The sequence below is a fragment of the Carassius auratus genome, chromosome 7 (genome assembly GCF_003368295.1).
Source record: "Carassius auratus strain Wakin chromosome 7, ASM336829v1, whole genome shotgun sequence".
Lineage (NCBI taxonomy): Eukaryota > Metazoa > Chordata > Actinopteri > Cypriniformes > Cyprinidae > Carassius > Carassius auratus.
The window spans coordinates 31,270,400-31,291,400 of record NC_039249.1 but is presented as its reverse complement, the minus strand read 5'-3'; the positions used below and the strand labels follow the sequence as shown (position 1 = coordinate 31,291,400).

Genomic DNA, 21,001 nt, shown 5'->3' with positions numbered 1-21,001 from the left:
AAATAATTGCAAAAGAAAAGTTTACCACAAGAGAAAAAATTAAGTTTAGCAAAGTAAAACTTCAACAGCAATGACTTTGCAACACATTTCCCTTTGCGCTGCTCCTTTAAATCCGCGTTTCAGTCATCCGTGCCTCTGCGGTGCAAGCTTTCCTTTGCGCTTCATTTTTTCTTTGCGCCTCGCTTTGTGTCCCTGATTTGACGTGGGGGAGGGGTCAAGAGGTTGAGGTGTGTACAAGGGATGAAGGCGCGTCCTTCTCGTTACGTCATCAGCGCGAGCCCCAGACCGAGTGGATCGATCGAAATGGAGGAGCAGAGACATGCGGGTGATGGATCACAGGTATGTGTTATTGATCGCTTTCTTCAAGTTCGCTAGATAGACCGATAACTATATGTAACTATGTGTATCAACGCGTTTGCTCAAGTTAAGTAAGTTAGAGATCAATTAATGCGGGTTGCGTCGGCGGCTGTACATTTCTCTCAATATGCACACCTTTCACGTTGTTTTATAATTAATAAATAATTATTATTATTCTCCACGCCCTAGTTGTATTATGGACTATAAACGATGCCAAAGGTGTCTCTCAAAATATACTGTAAACAAAAAACAAATACAAAACAAATGCCTTGTATGTGTAAACATAATTTGAAATAAACCTCTTTTTGATTCCGAACAAGTTTATTTATATACAGTAGGTCACATCCCTATAGACTATGTTTAAAAGCTGTGATGTTTATGATACATTGTTAATGCACTTATTCTAGATCAGTTGTGTGAAACTCAATTCCTGGAGGGCCACAGCTCTGCACAGTTTAGCTCAAACCAGCTCCAACCCACACCTTTTTGGAGGTTTCTAGTAATCCTGAAGATCTTGATTAGCTGAATCAGATGTGTTTGATTGGGGTTTGAGCTAAACTGTGCAGAGCTGTGGCCCTCCAGGAACTGAGTTTAAAACACCTGATCCAGATAATCCTATATGATGTTGTGATGACCTATTTAACAGAGAGAATATTCTGATGTCTGTACAGCTGCACAGAATTGAATAGGTCTTCTGACCCAAAGCCTTGGTCAGATTCAGTCAGCTCAGGGTCAGCAGCAGCAGCCTCCTGCTTCAAATTCATAAAACCTTTATTTCTACGCACAGTTTACATATTTATGTTTTTTCAGGTGGAGGAAGAAGAAACTGATCACTCTGCATGGTATGATCAAATTATTAACTGTGGTTTTATTGGGGCCGTTAAACCTGAGAACAAAGAGGCCATAATAAGGTCAGAAAAAGTCTTCTAACTTCTTTACATTTGAAACCTTGCAAACGGTTTTAATTTTGCTGCCTACCAGATATATGGATTAGCCACAACACTGTCTATATTATGCAATAATTTTCTGGTTCTTTTTCCAGATCAATTGTGCTTCATGCAACTCTACGTTTGGTCCCTTTGTTGAAGCAAATCTGAACAGGTCTTGAACTCTCCAATCCTGGAAAACCATTCAGGACTTTGCCACCAGTTCTTTTTCCCTGATGTGGTGGATGATGATGATAAGGTATCAGTAACTGGAAAAAAAAAAAATATGCCTATATCTTGTATTTCATTTTAGGAATGTTATAGATAGGAAAATTATTATTTGCCAATTTAAAGAATAATTGTCAAACACTTGTTCCTTACAAAAAAAATAATAGTAGAAAATGGTAATAAAGTAGCTTTTTTGCATGTGCATATGTACCTGAAAATGGATGATTGTTTTTCTTTTTTTCCCACAGGCTGATGCAGACTTCATCATGCAGAACATTCTTCCGAAAATGTCGGAGAAGGGATCAGTACAAGAGACTTATGAAACCGCTATAATCAACTTTCTGCAAGACTTTCTCCAAGAAATTGAAAGCTGTGTTATGTATGAACTGACAGAGTTGATTTAGTATAAATATTGTAAAAAAAACCCCACAAATTAATGTTAAAATGTAATTGATTTAATTCAGACAATATCAACCCCATCCAAGCCATTCAATTTGACAACGGTTTAAACTGAATTTAAAATTATACTAAAGGTATGGAATTGTACATGTTCAGGAAAATAAAAACTTTTATACATTGGTAAATGTTCTTATGGTTTTGAAATTTACTGTGTATGTGTAGAGAACACAACGTGTTACATAATGTAAAATTGTATATCTTAATGAATGTGTTAAGAGAACACAAGTTGTTATACTAGCCATTTTCTGCTTTAAATATAGCCAATACAGAAAATAAAACAAGCATGCAATGTCACCTTAAATTTGTTTTTTATTGACTTGGATGTTAATTTGCTTGTAAATGTATCATTTGGTAACAAGTCATTTCAATGATTGATTTAGTGTCAATTAAGAATGAAGCAGCACAAAATTTAAAACTAAATAATGGTCTCTTCCATAGTTTTGAGAGTGTGAGGTTGGGTTAAAAAAAGTTTGAATTTGGGCCTTAAGTTCTTCAGTAAGGGGCATTCGACTGGAGGAACTACAATTCCTGTCCACGGCTGGTCAGAGATACTGTCTGTGTCCCAGTCGCCGTCTTGTGCAATCTGTTAAAAGTTGGTAATAGTTTATGGACATTGGGGCAATATCTTGCATGAAAACATTACATTAAAAGACACAAATTCTTAAAATACCTCAGATAGGACTGGAGGAGTGACAGGGTTTTGCAGGAGTCCAATTTCCCACAACTGGTCTGGGCTTAGATTACTCTGTGTGGAGAGGATGGTTATTCCACCCACTAGTAAAGGAGTCAAGGCTGGCTTAGAGACGAGGTAGGAACACGAACTGACAACAAAAGAGGTGCAAAAAGCCTATATGTTACTCAAATAATTTTACTTCAAAACCCCGTTAAATACCACCCTCTGGCCGGTCTGAAGTATCTGTTATTAATAATATAGGAGTCTAATAATAATAATAACAAGAAAGCGATCAATAACACATACCTGTGATCCATCACCCGCATGTCTCTGCTCCTCCATTTCGATCGATCCACTCGGTCTGGGGCTCGCGCTGATGACGTAACGAGAAGGACGCGGATTCATCCCTTGTACACACCTCAACCTCTTGACCCCTCCCCCACGTCAAATCAGGGACACAAAGCGAGGCGCAAAGAAAAAATGAAGCGCAAAGGAAAGCTTGCACCGCAGAGGCACGGATGACTGAAATGCGGATTTAAAGGAGCAGCGCAAAGGGGAATCTGTTGCAAAGTCATTGCTGCTGAAGTTTTACTTTGCTAAACTTATTTTTTTCTCTTGTGGTAAACTTTTCTTTTGCAATTATTTTTTTTTACTTGCAAAAAAGCATTTTTTTTCCTCAATACTCTATTTTTATTTGCAAAACATATTTTATTTTTGCAAAACATATTTTTTTGTTTGCAAAACATTGTTTTATTTTGCAGATATATATGGCCCTATTTTGACTCCATAGAAGAGTGAGTAAATCTGTAACATCAAATAAAATGACACAAAGGGATTCAAAAACAGTGATGTAGTCCTCTGTGCCACATTTTTAAGATCAGCTAAAAATTATTTTTGGAGAACACTGCTGACTGAATGGACCATGTCTGGCAATTACATACTGCACGTTAACGCAATTAAAAAATGAACAGCTCTCTACTTGTGTATTTTATACAGGTCTGACAATAATAACAATCTCTGATTGATCAGCAGAGGTTATTACTCCACCACTTGTTTGTATAGTGTGTCTTAATACCAACATGTTTCCACTGATGGAGATTTGGCCATTTTACCATGGAAACTCACACTTGATTGGCTAGTAGTTTTGTAGTCTTGCAATATTATTGGGGAAAAAATAAAGCAGAGAATATAGCTATAGGATCTCAGAGCTATAAAGAGTCCCTTAAGGCATGGTCTTGGCCATACCACTTAGCCTTACTTTCTTGAAAATAATAAAGACAAATTTATAAGGCTATTTACTTTGTCTGATTCAGGGTTTCTTTTGGGCATTTTGGATGTCATCATGTTTTACAGCTGTAAAAAAAATGTCCTGTAGGTGCTGTTGTCACCTAACCCATTGTGGCACATCCTGATTTTGCAGAGTCATATGTGTTCCTAGGTCAACATATTTTGTTGACCCTGGAACAATATTTTAATCCAAAAAATTATATATATCCCTACACCTGAACCTAAACTAAACCATGAGTAAACTCTAGAATCAGAGAAAATTATAGAATAATGACACTGATGTACAAGCACCAAACACTGATTGTAAGCCTAAACTTCATAAAAACTGAACTGGTTCTTCAAATCTGATAAAATTGGTTAATCACAATATTGTTTATCCTAGGAACATGTCACACTTGGTAAAATCAGGTTCTGCGGGCATTGTGATAAGGATCATTTCCCAATTTTACTTCTGGACACCAAAGTGATAAAATACAGCTTCACTTCATGGTTGCCATCCCTGCATTAACATTCATTTATGCATTCCAGGTCCTGAAGAGCCACTTTCCTTCAGAATCAAACTTAAACTGTATTTCAATGCATTGGCTCAACTAATCATGGTTTTTGGGTTGGGTTATATATCTTTGTCAGCTTTGAAACTATATGAAAGCCCAGCAGTATAATAAAAGTTGCATACAGGTGCTGGTCATGTAATTAGAATATTATCAAAAAGTTTATTTATTTGACTAATTCCAATCAAAAACTGAAACTTGTTTATTATATTCATTCATTACACACAGACTGATATATTTCAAATGTTTATTCCTTTCATTTTGATGATTATAACTGACAACTAAGGAAAATCCTAAATTCAGTATCTCAGAAAAGTGTGCCCCTCCTCTCTTCTTCCAGACTTTGGGACACTGATTTCCAAAGGAAATGCAAAATGTACTTTCATCAGAGAACATAACTTTGGACCACTCAGCAGCAGTCCAGTCCTTTTAGACGCTTCTGATGCTGTCTGTTGTTCAAGAGTGGCTTGACACAAGGAATGTGACAGCTGAAACCCATGTCTTGCATACGTCTGTAGTGATTCTTGAAGCACTGACTCCAGCTGCAGTCCACTCTTTGTGAAACTCCCCCACATTTTTGAATGTGTTTTCTCTCCAGGGTGCAGTTATCCCTATTGCTTGTACACTTTTTTTTCTACCAAATCTTTTCCTTCCCTTTGCCTCTCTATTAATGTGCTTGGACACAGATCTCCATGAACAGCCAGCCTTTTTTGCAGTGACCTTTTGTGTCTTGCCTCAAAAAATAACTGCCAGATGTTTGGGGCACGGTTACAATTAAACTTTTAGGAAAGTGGCTCTTCGGGTTCAGGAATGTTACAATAAATATTGTGTATATATCAAAGCTTGATAACTACAGAAGTAGTCTCAAGATTACCTGATCCAAATTTGATAAAACCTGAATATAATCTGTAGGTTAAGTGTTAGATGCTTACATTGCTATCAGTAATGCCGTCCAATAAGTATACCAAAGTTCACAATCATTTTGCATTTGGTTTTGAAGGCTATAGACTCCCAAATATCTGACATACTGATTAGTTCAATAGGTTTGTTGCGGCACTCAATATTTTGTTAGAATGACTGATTTTGGTCTTCTTGCTGGTACATGCATGCTTGTGGCTGGGCACCCAAAAGGCCTATTAATTTCTTGGTAAATGCTCATTTAAATGAGCTTACTGTCTTGTTTAAGTAATATAAGAGTTGAGTCCTGAAAAACAATCACAGGCCATTTTTTATGTATAGTCCTTGGGGTAATTGGCTGAGCCAGTTGGTATGTTTGAAATTTTCCTTAAAAAAAAGACATTTAGTGCATGGCAGCAAATTTATTTCTCCTGCAGGGCATAAACAATGCTGTATATGATTCAGATCCCTTTATGTATCAATACCGATGCACAGTGTGTTGTCAGAATTTATAATTTCCCAGATAGTAATTTTACCGCAGGTTGTTTTAAAGCTACCCAGCAAGAAAAATTTATGTTTTCATCTATTACCTACTCAGACATGTAATAGATGTAATGCAAAGATGAAGTCCAAAGACCAAGAGGCATTTTACAATAAAGCTTGAACTGTCTGTGACATTGTTATAAATACAAGTATCATTTCTATGACATGACTGAAGCTGTAGTCATAGAAGCATCTGCGTCAGTTTACTTTTTCTTGCATTTGATGCCAAGAAGACCGCAGATCTGCATCAGGTCTACGATCTCCTCCTCTTCTTCAGAGTACTGAGGGAAAAGAGATAAACATTGAATTAACTAATTATAAAGGTGAAAACTGTAGCATAGCACTGGATTATAAATAGGGATAACTTCAAATGTCTTGAGGATAATGCAAGGCTCAAGCAGAGTTCTTATGAGTAGAGCCTCCAACCGTACATCAGATTTCACTAGTGGGATACAAGTTGTCAAACTTTGATCAGATTAAATATGTGCTTTCTGCAAATGAGAGTTATGGTGGCAATCACGATTCCCTTCATTTCAGTCTGTTCATCACGTTATTAACTTGTAATATATAGTGCCTAATTCGGGGTGCCCAGTGCTGTTAATGGAGATGTACCTTCCTGCAAATTTAAGCCCCAACCCTGAACCTGAACACCTGAAACAACTAATTTATATCTTCAGAAGCAGTAGATAATTAAAGACCGGGGTGTTGCAGCAGGGTTATAAATGAACTCGGCAGGTAGGTAGGTAGGCATTACAGTACTCTGTAAAAAGAAAAAAATATCTGTTCAAGTTTGCACATGCATCGGACATTAATGCACCACTTCTTTAGCTGCTCATACAGTCCAGTTACTTCATATGGGATTCCCATCACGATGATGCACCCAAAAAAACGAAAGACCTCATAACTAAGGAACCTGGACTGGTACATGCATACTATGAACTGTACTATGAACTGCATCTCAAGTGGATGCATCCACATATAGCCTCGGGGCAGTCTTGCTTCAGGATGGGTAGGCGCTTAGCTCTGCCTCAAAGTCACTGACTGAATGTGAAGTTAGCTACGCCCAAATAGAGAGCTCTATGTGGTCTTATTTGGCTGTAAGTGAATAATTCTGTCATATCAATCTGTCATTCTTTTTTTCTGTATATCATTTTATCTATCTGACTTATTCTCAGGAAATGGTTCCACAGGTTAAAAACAGACTGAAATTAGAAGAAAAAAAACATACAATTAGGATTTAAAAATTACATTTTGCATTTATTGAATCACAGTCATTCATTCACTTTCTGTATAGTTTTTTATGATTATTGATAAATAACACTTGGTTTCCAAAATGTTTGGTCTTCTTTAGCTGTACTCCTATAACACAAAATGTTTTCAAATTCAAGACATGTTCTTTTTTATATTTATTTATTCAAACTTTTTTATTCATTCATGGTTGGTTTATTACAAGATAACGTAGTAACCTAACTACCAAAATGTACTTCGATATCTGTTCATATTATCAAGTATTAATAAGTATATAGATTCCAAACTTATTGTGACAGGGTTGAATTAGGGTTAAGGTTAGTAATGATACAAGATATATTAACAAAAAAATTGTACTTTGTAAAACTATAGCCACATATTTATATATAAGTCTGAAAAGTTTTAAGAGTTGGCCTTTGAAGAACAAGTATGTGTTGGTTATCTGAATATTTATTTCTCTATGCTGTTTGGTCACTTTATAGTGGTTACAGATCTGGCAATATTGGGGCTGAAGTGGAAAATATAATTTCTTGAAATTTGGCAGTGATTTATTCCATTTCTAAAGGACATTTGGCACAGTTTTCTGAGCAAGAACCATCTGTCTAATCAATTCAGCTGAACTGTATTGAAGTGTGTTTTTTAAACTTGCTTTTGGGAAGATGCTAATCAACCAATAAACTTGACTACAAACCTGAGTGGTTACAGCAGTGTCAACAGTAACACCTGCAGCTTTTTTAACAGTGATGACCACCATCAGGCTGTAGTTGTTATGTTTATTCCCTAGAGGGAGGTAAAGTGACTCCACCATGGGCTCTGCACCGCAATAAAAATAATTACCTGCAAAATTGGTCAAAGTACACAAAGTTAACCTTTATACACATAGGTTGTTTTGACCTTTATCAGGAAGAACCAAATTTAGATAAAAAAAAACAATTAATTTCTCACCTTGGCAGCTTTGAAGCAGAAAATACAGGACCCTTTTGCAAAAAGATGAATCTTAAGGAGAGAGAACATCACCCACAAGAGGGATAATAATGCGGGAGGGATTATTACAGAGTTACAGAGTTGAGTGATTTGCAGTAATATGAGATGGTGAAGAGACCGTGGTCGGCAAAAGCGGCTGGACTGAACAATCCTCAGTACTGGACATATCAACAATTTGAACTGTGTATCTAGCAGATCCAGATAAGCTGCCTTTGACAGCTAAGAGAGAACACATTTGGCATCAATCAACCAGGGTCTTAAAGGGATACTCCACCCCAAAATGAAAATTTTGTCAGCAATCACTTACCACCATGTCGTTCCAATCCCATGGCTTGTGACTGACCCATTGACTGCCAAGAAAAATACACTGTCAAGGTCCAGAAAGGTATGAAAGATGTCGTCAGAAAAGTCCATCTGCCATCAGTGGTTTAACTGTAAAGTTATGAATCGACGAGAATACTTCTTGTATGCAAAGAAAACGAGAATCTCCACATCACTGCAGCACAATTTTGGAGAACATCTGCTGAATGCAGGCAGTTTGGGCTCCTCTGTGTCAGCCACGCTGCAGAGATGTGCTGTTTTCGTTCAAATCAAAGTGTAAATACACTTAGAAAACAAATCCTTGTGTCGAGGCTGACACAGGATAGCATACAGTTTGGGTTGAGTGTATATTCTCCAAAATGACACTTCTGCCTCCCGTACAAGCCTCCTGGTTTTCATCCAAAAAATCTTAAATTGTGTTTTCTGAAGACGAACAAAGCTTGTCATGGGGGTAGGTGATTAATGACAAAATTTTCACTTTGGGGTGAAGTAATAGCCTTTAAATTTCAAGATGCACAACGTAATTTAGGGTTACACCTTATTTTATGTGTCATTGATACAGTGTAATTACACAAATACAGAGTAAAATCAATTTACATCATGTAGATAATAGGGTTAGGGTTTGGTTAAGGGTAGCTGAATGTAATTATGCAAATCAGTTTTTTTTTTTACTATATAGAAGTAGGCATATGTATAACAAGGACAAAGCTTTATCTAATTTGGTGGTCCCCAAAAGCATTTAAAGTAAAAGTTCACCCAAAAATGTAACTAAATTGCCCTTGGGCCATTCAAGTTGTAGATTAGTTTGTTTCTTCATCAGAATAGATTTGGAGACATTTATCATTACATCACTTGTTCATCAATGGATCCTCTGCAGTGAATGGGTGCCATCAGAATGAGAGTCCAAACAGCTTGATAAAATATTACAGTATTTGTTAAGAAAGTCTTGGATTGTTTTTCACTTTTAAATGGTGTTTGATCTGTGCATATTTCTCGCTTGTTTCAGGTAAGAATGCATTAGATAATATCAAACCAAGTAGCATTTATTTCTATGTAAATAAATAAATAAATACAGATGTGCTGGGTTTCAAACAATAAAATAATACTCACAGGACTCTGGTTATGAAACTAGTGGAATATATTCATAGTTAATGTGATGACCTAAACCTGTGATTTAACTGCTACAGAACACCTTCATGAACTTGAGGAGAAAATGTTCTTTTGACCAACAGTTCTAAATATATTAAGAATTGTGCAACAGATAAGCTGACAGTCACACATGAATCCATGCAATCAGACACGTACTGGGGTAATAAACATACTGTCTAAAGGTCACAGTGTGTAATACATAAGAGACGATAATGCGCCATATTATCAACATCAGATATGTGTTTTTATGAAAGGAAAATCTAGTGTTACATCATCTTTCATAATGGGTGGGAACAAAAGAGTTCTGACCATATTTGGAATGATATTCTACTGAAAAATGGCTTCCCAGCACAGGGCATGGCTCTCCAAAAGATGAAATATCGGCAGCAGGCTGACACACCTGCAGTCCGTGGCAGTGCTCTTGACCGGAAACAAGAAACCGAATCATTTTGCAATATAATTTTAATAATACACCATATAAAGGTTTGGGACTGGATGCATAAAACTATTTTTCAAATATATATTAAATCTTAAGTGACAAGCCTGAAATTCAAAAAAAAAATTTGTTTATTGTTTATGGCACTTAGGGTACAAAAAGGTTCATGTAACTCTTAAAACATTTTTTGTTGTTGATTGTATAAATCTTAGGAAGTCAAACAAAATATTATATGATGCTGAATTTCTGACTATATTTATATGATGTTTGGAATTGCAACCCTTTTACCAAAATTTGTTTATGTCCCTGATTTGGCTGATTTTAAGGAATAAAACTTTGAGTAAACAGAAGAATCAAACAGAGAAAAGTAATTAAGTGTACGTATGCAAAAATGCATTACAATTTTGCAAGTAACAGGACTTCTGTCATTTAGTTTGGGGCCAAGAGTTTGTAGTTATATTTACAGTTCTCAGAAGAAATTTTTATTTATTTGTTTCTTTTTTCTTAAAATAGCTTGGGTAATGAGGTTGAATGCAGTCAGCAACAATATTTGAAATCACAAATAGCTTTTATTACTATTAATTAGATTTTAATTAAGTCAAAATATGCCAATGTTTTAAGATTTGTATTGTTAGATATGAGGTCAAGAAACCTGGACTAACCAAAGTTCCCATTTTAAGGGGGTGTACAGACATTTTTTTTTTTTTATCTCTTATGTATCAACATAGTCCTCTCGGAAAAATGGCATTTGAGACATTTGGAAACACGTATGTTATTGCGTCTGCATGATGAAGTAGCTACAGATGATGCTAGAAATGTGCAAGAAATGAGACGATGCCTATAACAGATCTGAGATTATGATCATATACAAATGTACCAAAACAAGTCTGTTCTTACTGATCAAACTCAGTTCAAATCAATTCTCATAGGTCAAAAACAGGTCAAAATCAATTGCAGGTTAACTCATCAATTAATACAAAATATTGAGAAAAGACATTCATTATAAAGATATCCTGTGTAAAAATAAAGTCTCCCGAAAAAAATTTGACCTTAAAATTATCATAAAAAATTCTAATCATGACCCACAATTGAAAATCTCAAATAACATCGCTGGCTTACAACTAAACTCTTATCAAAACAAAAACTATTTATCTTAGTCTGAGGTAAAAGTGCATTGATGTTTGTGTACTGGCAGGCCTGGTTTATTTGTTTATCATGCAGGTACATTGATTGTGCAATTAACCTTAATTCTGTTAGACAGGCAACAATCAAGCCATTTACCCTATAGGTCGAAATATTGTAATATGTTTGTAGCCTAGGTATGTATTTGTAAAAAAAAAAATGCAATAAAAGTACATTAAAAATATAAAAGGCTTTCTTAAACAAATGTAAAAACACAACAACAAAAATGTGTGTAATGTCCATAATTTTTTCATATCTCAGACTTTTGAATTCATTCGTTTATTATCAGATCTGGCTGTATATACATGCATTAACATTGCATTTAAAAGCAATTGCAACAAGACCCCACTATCTGCATGAAATGTTCTGCAGAGTAAGCAGGCTAATAGCTCGTGAACTTGCCTCAACTAAGCGTGTGACCTTAGCGGAACTCTCCAACTGTTATATAATGATTCACAAACGCATCAGATACTGTACAATACAGCCATGTCAGTGTAAGAGCTCAGCTTCAGCTCAGCATGTTGTCGTTTTTCTGGAGAAACGGGGTGGAGACGCCGGAGCCGCTTAAAGCAGATGTGACAGGTAATGTTTATGTTTCACTGAACAACATTTTTTTCGCAACAAAACATAAACAAAAAAACATAGCTGTATCATCAAGACTCCTCAAGCAGATGTTAGCTTAGCCGCAAGAGCAATGAAAACAGATGATTCTGATTCCGAAATATCAGTGTGTATTTACAAATACACATTTCTGAAAGAAATTACACATCCACATGTGTCATCGGCTTTTTTTTTCTACGGAAAAGGAATGAAATTAGTTCTGACTCGCGAACGAGTCGATCATCTGAAGCGGATCTTTTAAATGAATCGTTTGAACAGCTTCACAAAACCATTGGCACGACTCGAATCGATTCTGACCATGAATGACCATGATCCAACGTGTGAGCGTTAGGAAACAGATGTTGTTAAAATATTAGCATTTTATTGAAATACTCAAAAACGTTTTATGGTGACATATGTATATTTATAGCTTATGGCTTTATATTAATTTGTTTAATTCAGAATAGCATACTGGGGATGTCGTATCTTTAGAGTGCAAGAGTCTGTTCTGGAAGTAAGAATTTCATTCATTTTCACTGCATTTACTTTAAATTCGTACATATTATCCTATAAAGACAGATCTACCGTGAGCTATGACAGCAATGTCATTTAAAAAGATAAATATAAAATGAGATACTTATTATAAAAAGTGAGTTTTTTCTGTAAATAAATCATAATAAAGCTATCAGAAGATTAGAAGATGCAGTCAAACACTGCTGCATAGGCAAAGTTTAGGAAACTGATTCATTGTCTTGAGGCAACTGAAGAGCATTCTTTCAGGACTAAAGTTATTAGATCAAATTTACACAAACTTTTTGAACTGTCAGTGGCCCTAGAGGGTTTGAGAGAGACCCTGGGTGCCTATTTCACAATTTGGAAAAATAACAGAACTTGTCTGATCAGTTCATTATTTGTCTTTCCAAATATAGTAATTTTCCGCCTTCTTGCCTCACGTTTGATAGATTTGCTGAAAGCCTTAATGTGAGATTTAAACATTAAATAGTCTGGGGTTTTTTTCATTCAGGCTCCATCCCGCCATGGCTTCAGGGGACACTCTTGCGAAATGGTCCTGGTCTGTTCTCAGTTGGTAACACTTCTTACAAGCACTGGTTTGATGGAATGGCACTCATCCACAGTTTCACATTTAAAGACGGTAAATTGGGTGAAAAATAACCTTTTAAATTACATTCATGGAAAGTGCAGTACTACGCTGAAAACTGTTGCAAAATCTGCAAAGTGCATGTGCTATTTTACTGTATGTATAGAGTATTGGATGCATCATAAACAATAAAACTCTTTTTTTTTTCAGGGGATGTATTTTACAGAAGTAAATTCTTGAATAGTGAAACATATAAAAAGAACATAGCTGCCAATAGGATCGTTGTGTCTGAATTTGGAACCATGGTTTATCCAGATCCCTGCAAGAATATATTCTCCAAGTAAACGGTCATTCCTTCTAAACCATTTTAATTTTGTATTAAGAGTCCAATCAAAATGACCTGGTAAATTACTTTGTATTGCTTTGTAGAGCCTTCAGTTACTTGATGAACGCCATTCCGGATTTCACAGATAATAATCTCATAAACATCATAAAATATGGTGAAGATTATTACGCATCATCAGAAGTGAACTACATAAACCAAATTGACCCACTGACATTAGAAACATTAGGAAGAGTAAGTCCAGATCTGTTCATTCATTCATTTGTTTGTCTGCTGCATCTCAAGATGTTTTTCTCATGCCACTGAAGATAAATATGTCTTTATTATCATTGTAGACTAACTACAGAAACCACATTGCCATTAACTTGGCAACTGCACACCCTCACTATGATGAAGAAGGGAACACGTACAACATGGGCACTGCCATTATGAATTTCGGAAGACCGAAATATGTTATTTTCAAGGTGCCAGCCAATGCCACAGGTAACAAGAGAAATGTATACAATTGGTGACTATTGTGGCCCTTTGCTGTATGAATACAAAAAACATAGACATGATTAGAAATTGCATAAATAATAGTCAGAGTTGTGAACTTCACAATAAAAAATTACAAATCAGCCACAAAGTAGTCATTTATAATATCGAAATATGTCCAAATGCAAAACTTAATAAAAGTTATTATGTCTACAAATATTCTTAGACAACTTGAAGACTTTATAGCCCAAAATGAAATATTTGTTTTTATATTTTTATTATTATATATAGGATCTTGATAGCAAAGTTTGTAGGCAAACTTTAAGTTGGCTTGAAAAAGCCTAGCCAGAAAATTTGAAGTAGTTTTAAAATCCTAAAGGGGACCTATTATGCCCCTTTTCACAAGATGTAAAATAAGTCTCTGATGTCCCCAGTGTGTGTGTGTGTGTGTGTGTGTGTGTGTGTGTGAAGTTTTAGCTCAAGATACCTTACAGATAATTTTTATAGCTTGTTAAAATTGCCACTTATTAGGATATGATCCAGAACGTGCCATTTTCATCTTTCCTTCTATATGCAAATGAGCTGGTACTCCCAGAGAAGAGGGCGGAGCTTCAAGTGCTCAAGCTCCGGGCAAATATCGGTGATGGCCTTTGCAAATAAACACTCCACTATTAGTACAAGCCTGTTATCTTTAAATAATTTTATATTTTAACTCCCACATTCCTATTTGCAACCATTCTGGTAGCATGTGAACTCAGCATCAGTGAAAACAGACAGACAATGGTTGCTTTAACAATATTGGCCTTACAAAGTGTCAAGAAGTTCTTTCAGAAAGGCAATTTGCAAAACTAACATGTGATACTTACTTCTTCTGGAGGTGTACCTAGATCACAAACAGTTGGCAGTGCTCCATTCTTCAGGAGTATACCTATCATTCACAAAGAAGTCTGATGTAAAATTAATCACGCAGACATAAATTTTGTTTGGTAGAGATAGAATTTGGTAGCATGTTGCTAGCATGATTACCATGTTGTTAGCATGATTAGCAAGTGACTAGCATGTTGCTAGCATGACTAGCATGTCATTAGCATGATTAGCAAGTGACTAACATGTTAACATTATTAGCAAAGTAACTTGAATGTGGCTAGAATGATTAGCAAGTGACTAGCATGTCGTTAATATTATTAACAAGTAACTAACATGTTGTTTACATGTTTATAACATGTTGCTAGCAAGATTTGTAAGTTACTAACATATTCTTAACATGTCTAGTAAGTAACTAGCATGTTGCTAGCATGATTAGTAAGTTACAAACATGTTCCTAGCATGATTAGCAAGTGACTAGCATGTTGTTAGTATTATTAACAAGTAACTAGCATGTTGTTTAAATGTTTCTATAGCATGTTGCTAGCATGATTAGTAAGTTACTAACATGATGCTAGCATGATTAGTGAGTGTCTAGCATGTCGCTACAACGTTTCCAGCATGATTATCAAATGACTAGCATTTTGCAAGCTTGATTAGCAACTTACTAGCATGTCGCTGGCATGTTTCTAGCCAGATCAGCAGGTTACTAGCTTGTTAGCATGTTTCCATGTGTTTGCTAAAACCAGTTGATTCAGTAACAAAAAAAAAAAAAAAAAAAAAAAAAAAAAAAAAAATATATATATATATATATATATATATATATATATATATATATATATATATATATATATATATATATATATATATATATATATATATAAAATAAATAAAAAACCAGCTGAAAACATGTTAAGACCAGCCTGACCTGCTAAATAAGTGGCCAAAACCACTTTAAAACCAGCTTGGTAGACCAGTCGAAGCAGTAAATCAGCTTAGGCTGTTGGTTGTGCTTTGGTGTGGCAGTAGACATCTTAATTACACCACAAGTGTTATTGTATAAAATTTATTGTATTTCAGAAGGAACAGCTAAACAATGCATACATTTCTGATTTCAGATAAAGAGAAGAAGCCAGCTCTTGCGAAGGTGGAACAAATTTGCTCCATTCCTTTCCGCTCCACCTTGTATCCGAGCTACTTCCACAGCTTCGGCATGACGGAGAACTACATTATCTTTGTAGAGCAGGCCTTCAAGCTGGATATCTTCAAACTGGCCACAGCTTACTTCAGGGATGTCAACTGGGGCAGTTGCCTTAAATTCGACAAAGATGATATTGTGAGAAAAAAGTCTTCTGTTTTGTGTAAAACAGTACTCCATTCGTTCATAAAAATAAGTCTAACTATTGGTTTTGATCACCATATAGACACTGATCCATCTGGTCAGTAAGAGGACTGGGAAAACTGTGAGCACAAAGTACTACGCAGACGCATTTGTGGTCTTCCATCACATCAATGCTTATGAAGAAGATGGACATGTTGTCTTTGACTTGATCACATACCAGGACAGCAATCTGTACGATATGTTCTACATACACAACATGAAGCAAGACGTTGACAAATTTATAGAGAACAACAAGGACTTCTCTAGACCAACATGTCAACGGTTTGTCCTTCCTCTCAACATAGACGAGGTAAAGCAGGAAACATTAAGAGGAAAACTGCAAATGCATTATTCTGAAAATAATTCTAATTCAAATCATGATGAAATTTAATAGTTGTTTAGAATATGCTGTATTATAGGCAAGACATAAACACACAAAAACAGTAAACAGTCTTGAACAGTATGTAGATCTGTGGATAAATTGGATAAAACAGGAGAAGTCTTAGCATATTTCTGTAAATAATTATTCATTGTATCAATACCACTGAATAGAATCAAACTGAATTGAGACCAAATTCCATATCCAATTTAGGCTTTTCATTTACCATATCACTTTTCATAGAATAACAAATCTTTTCTCTCATGCCATCAGGAAGCTCCACCAGACACCAACCTTGTGAAGTTACAGGACACAACAGCCACAGCAGTGCTGAAGCAGGACGGCTCCATCTACTGCACCCCTGACACTATTTTTGAGGGTGATTCCTATATTCAGAACTTTATCATTTTTATGTACCCCCCCCCCCACCACCTAATTTTTACCATTGTTTCTTGTATAATAATAGGTTTAGAATTGCCAGGGATTAACTACAAATTCAACAGTAAGAAGTACAGGTACTTCTATGGCACCAGGGTGGATTGGTCACCATATCCAAGCAAGGTAAATGTTTTGCATTTATTCAAACCAAATACCTTGCTGTTGTTGGCACCATAAAATGCCATAATTCAGTAATATGACCTCTTGTTACATAGATTGCAAAAGTGGACATAGCTACCAGGACACACCAAGTGTGGATAGAGGAGGAATGTTACCCGTCTGAGCCAGTGTTTGTGGCATCTCCAGATGCTGTTGAAGAAGATGAGGGTGAGCATTTTTAGACACTTTTGACATTTTTGCTAAATATTGATAATATTTATGCATAAGAAAAGATTTGAAAACAAATAACTAGTCTTTAAAATGCAGCACTCACATAATTTCTTGCATGGCACAAGCTGATTAAAAGCAACAACAAAAAAGGCTTATCTTAGTATTTTTGTCTTGTTTCTTGTCAAAATATCTTAAAATTCTTAAATTAAGATGCATTTACTAGATAAGCAAAATTACATAATACAATTAGTCTTGTTTCCATGGGTAAAAAAAACCTTGATTTTAAGTGCATTTTGCATAAAACAATTACAAGTGTGGTATGTAAAATATTCTTAACATAAGTATTTTATTTACTACATTGGCAGATTATTTTACTTATTTTAAGCAAAATAAGTGCATTTAGTTAAAAACAAGTTAGTTTTTAAACTGGAAACAAGACTAAATATATTGTGTAATTTTTATATATTTTTACTAGAAACAAGACAAAAATACTAAGATAAGCCTTTTTTTTTTTTTTTTTTTTTTTTTTTTTGCAGTGTTGGCCTCTGCTTACCCTAGAGATTGCTTGCTCATTTAAATAGTTTGTTTCAGTATTTGTTGTAAGCTGGTTCCGCAAAAAACTCTAAAGCTGATGACATACGAGGCAACTTTTTGAACAATGTTGCAGGGCAACTTTGGCTAATGTTGCCATCAGCAGGCGACCAGGTGAGACACAGGGCCCACGACCGATCTAAAGGATCCAGATAGAAATTTGTTACCCATTCTAAATGGAGAAGTGCTCAAGCAACATTGCTCAAAAAATGTTGGAGGAAGTTGCCAGGTGTATCATCAGCCTAACAGTTGCTTTGAGACCCTCTACCTCCCCTAGTTCCACTGCTACAGGATTGATGTATATTACAATGCTCATAGAAGTGTGCCTGTGTATCTATTGGAAGTATGTAGCAAGTCCATACAGCAGTGTGTTGCAGATCTAGTCCAGATACAACTTATCCATACTAAAACTACTGAGAAAGTAATTATGATTGAACTCTGTTTAAATCAATTGCAAGTTGAGTCACCCATGCTTTTTGCTATTTGTGTGGCACATGGAGAAGCTGCCTATGTAGAGTGAACCAAACTGGTCAGGTGTGATGTTCCATAATGATTAGGCAGCTTACTATTAGAGCAAATCTTTTATAGTCATGTTGTCTTGACATAACATAAGTGCTTTTTCTTCAATTCCAGGTGTTATCCTGTCTTCTGTGGTTTCATTCAATCCCCAAAAGCCCCCTTTCCTGGTGGTCCTGGATGCTAAGTCCTTTAAAGAGATTGGTCGCGCTACCATTGACACTGCTATTCATATGGACCTGCATGGGCTTTTCATCCATGATAAGTCTACCTAAAATGGACATTAAAATAATGAAACAACTCATTTTTAGGAGTAGGATTTAAAAAAAAAAAATCTTATTTTTTTTGTAAAGATATGTGAGATTAATCAATATTTTTCTTACAAATCCTATGCCAACATTATTTATCATCCTTACATTATTTTTAATGATATGTTTATAGACATTCTGTAAAAAAAAGGGCTATTGTTACATAGTAACATGATTATATAAAATGATCTATTCTTGATTGTTTGTGACAATTGAGTAGGTCTGAAGTAGAAAACAAATAGCTTAAAGCTGTAGACTTTGTAATTTATTGTTCCTAATCTAGCATCACATAGTAAACCTAGCTTTATACACTATGAAAATTGTTGGCTCTCAGAAAAAAATGTATTTTTATGTTTCATACTTTTAAGTCAATTTGTAAAAAAAAAAAGGCATCTGGTGACTGAATTATTATGGTAATTTGATAGACATCCTGTAAAACAGGCTATTGTGATATATGCGATGTAAATGACTTGTAAGATCTCCTGAACTGTTCATTGTAGTCATAGCTTAAAGCTGTAAAACGTTTTTTTTTTTTACACTTTTTGTGTATATTGTTGTGTCCCAAAAAAGAGAAGTTGCCATTTTTAAGTTGTTTTCGCATTCATGTTTCATATATGATATTAGTCTCTTTATGCATTCTTTAACTACTGCTGAATATGTGAATATACAGTACAATACAGTTTTTTAGTTATACAGTACACTATTTTACACACTGTAAAGTTCAATTACAGTACATTGGTAACCGTACATGCTGCCAGTAACTTACTGTAAAAATAAAGGAACATTTTTAACAGTGTAGGCTATGGGGTCCAAATGTCCCCACAAAGATGGCAATATTCAAAATCATTGTCCTTGTTGGTCCCAATGAGGAAACAGGCTTATAAATCTAAAATCAAAAAATGCAGAAAGTTTTGTGTGAGGGGTAGATTTAATGCAGGGTTAGGGTCTCTACAGAACCCAAATAATTCATCTTATTTCATAAACTGTTAGAATGGCTTTTCCCCGCTTGTTACTTGTTTCTAAAGACAGCACTGCCACCATGTGACGAATCTTTGCATGTCATTTAGGTTATAGTTGACTTCTGTGCTGAAGTCTGACAACTATTACTATTACTACTATAACTACTGAGAGTAAAGTTCAGAAAGGGCAATGTACAGTTTTGATATCTACTGTATATGGTATCTAAAAGAAGTACCTTATTTACTCCTATATTAGTAATGTAAAGGTCCATATACCTAAAGTGTACATATTATTTAAATGGTACGTATACATTTTAAATGGTTACACCCGTGATAGGTTTTGTACCTTGTGTAAGTGGTTGCAAATGTTTCTTACACGTAAGTCTCATTACACAGCTCAGTTTCCTTGAAAGTGAGTCTTTAGGATATTTCTTTTTGCCTGGTAAAATACTGACCGGGTAAAACTGGAAGAATTTCTTACCTAAGCAAGACAAATAATTTGAGGCAATATATATGTTACAAGTTATGCACCAAACATCACTACCTTACCCCAAAATTACAATTTGGTAATTAATCACATACTCTCATGTCGTTCCAAACCTTACTTATTTTACTTAACACAATTTAAGATATTTTGGATGAAAACTGGGAGGCTTGTGACTGTCCCATTGACAGCCAAGTACGTTGCACTGTCAAAGTCCAGAAAAATATGAAAGCTTCGTCAGAATAGTCCATCTGCCATCAGTGGTTCAACCATAATGTTATGAAGTGATGAGAATACTTTTTGTACATGAAGAAAACAAAAATAATGACTTTAGTCAACAATTTGTCTCCTCTGTTTCTCTCTACATCCCCATAATGCCATTTTGGAGAATATGAACTGAACGCAGGCAAAGCACGCTCTTCTGTGTCAGCCGGGACACAAGGATGCGCTGTTTTCTTTCAAATTAAAGCGTAAATACACATAGAAAACATATCCTCGAGGCGCAGCTGACCCAGAAGAGCATACATTGCCCGCCTTCAGCTCATGATTCAGGTCATTATTTTGTATTTATTTGCGTACAAAAAGTATTCAAAATGAGCTTTATTGCCATTTATTGTTTCATAATGTTACAGTTGAACCACTGATGGCAGATGGAATATTCTGACAATATCTTTTATACTTTTCTGGACCTTGACAGTGTAATTTATTTGGCAGTCTATAAGACTCCTGGTTTTCATCCAAAATATATACAACTGTGTTCCGAACGAAGCTTTTACAGATTTAGAACCACATGGGGTATGTTATTAATGGCAACATTTTAATTTGGGATGGAGTATCCCCTTAAGGTTGGTTGTTTGTTCAAATATAAGCTATTTAGTGTACAGAACATGCATCAGAGGAACAAGTGCACAGCCATCTTTAGAATTTATCTCTGAACTTCCGTTTTTGCGGTAGCTCTATAGCAATGCGGTTGAAGTGAAGTGGATTTTATTGT

The 21,001-nt window shown here is 35.4% G+C and overlaps 1 protein-coding gene and 3 long non-coding RNA genes across 4 annotated transcripts; 2 read left to right on the top strand and 2 right to left on the bottom strand.

Annotated features, from left to right (window-relative positions):
- The first annotated feature begins 47 nt into the window (after positions 1–47).
- Positions 48–2,264, top strand: LOC113106491 (uncharacterized). The gene is made up of 4 exons (XR_003292496.1): positions 48–339; positions 1,168–1,268; positions 1,400–1,542; positions 1,760–2,264. It is a non-coding gene; the product is annotated as an uncharacterized LOC113106491 (long non-coding RNA).
- Positions 1,945–3,223, bottom strand: LOC113106492 (uncharacterized). Its single transcript, XR_003292497.1, has 3 exons — positions 2,950–3,223; positions 2,641–2,791; positions 1,945–2,553 (listed from the first exon to the last, which is right to left on the bottom strand). It is a non-coding gene; the product is annotated as an uncharacterized LOC113106492 (long non-coding RNA).
- Positions 3,224–5,170: 1,947 nt separating this feature from the next.
- LOC113105328 (uncharacterized) lies at positions 5,171–8,704 on the bottom strand. Its single transcript, XR_003292352.1, has 4 exons — positions 8,461–8,704; positions 8,115–8,372; positions 7,861–8,006; positions 5,171–6,202 (listed from the first exon to the last, which is right to left on the bottom strand). It is a non-coding gene; the product is annotated as an uncharacterized LOC113105328 (long non-coding RNA).
- A 3,055-nt stretch (positions 8,705–11,759) lies between these two features.
- bco1l (beta-carotene oxygenase 1, like) lies at positions 11,760–18,940 on the top strand. Its single transcript, XM_026268468.1, has 11 exons — positions 11,760–11,823; positions 12,866–12,994; positions 13,151–13,280; positions 13,370–13,517; positions 13,619–13,766; positions 15,740–15,957; positions 16,046–16,312; positions 16,655–16,760; positions 16,848–16,942; positions 17,035–17,146; positions 18,374–18,940. Exons 1-11 carry the CDS (start codon positions 11,760–11,762, stop codon positions 18,529–18,531), a joined length of 1,575 nt encoding a protein of 524 aa, XP_026124253.1. The 3' UTR covers positions 18,532–18,940.
- The last annotated feature ends 2,061 nt before the right edge of the window (positions 18,941–21,001 follow it).

Bases quoted from the DNA above. Each gene is read 5' to 3' on its own strand.
- bco1l (XM_026268468.1), top strand. From the start codon at position 11,760: ATGTTGTCGTTTTTCTGGAGAAACGGGGTGGAGACGCCGGAGCCGCTT. The intron at 11,824-12,865 runs GTAATGTTTATG...TTTTTCATTCAG, and splicing joins GCTTAAAGCAGATGTGACAG to GCTCCATCCCGCCATGGCTT. The intron at 16,761-16,847 runs GTGATTCCTATA...GTATAATAATAG, and splicing joins CCCTGACACTATTTTTGAGG to GTTTAGAATTGCCAGGGATT.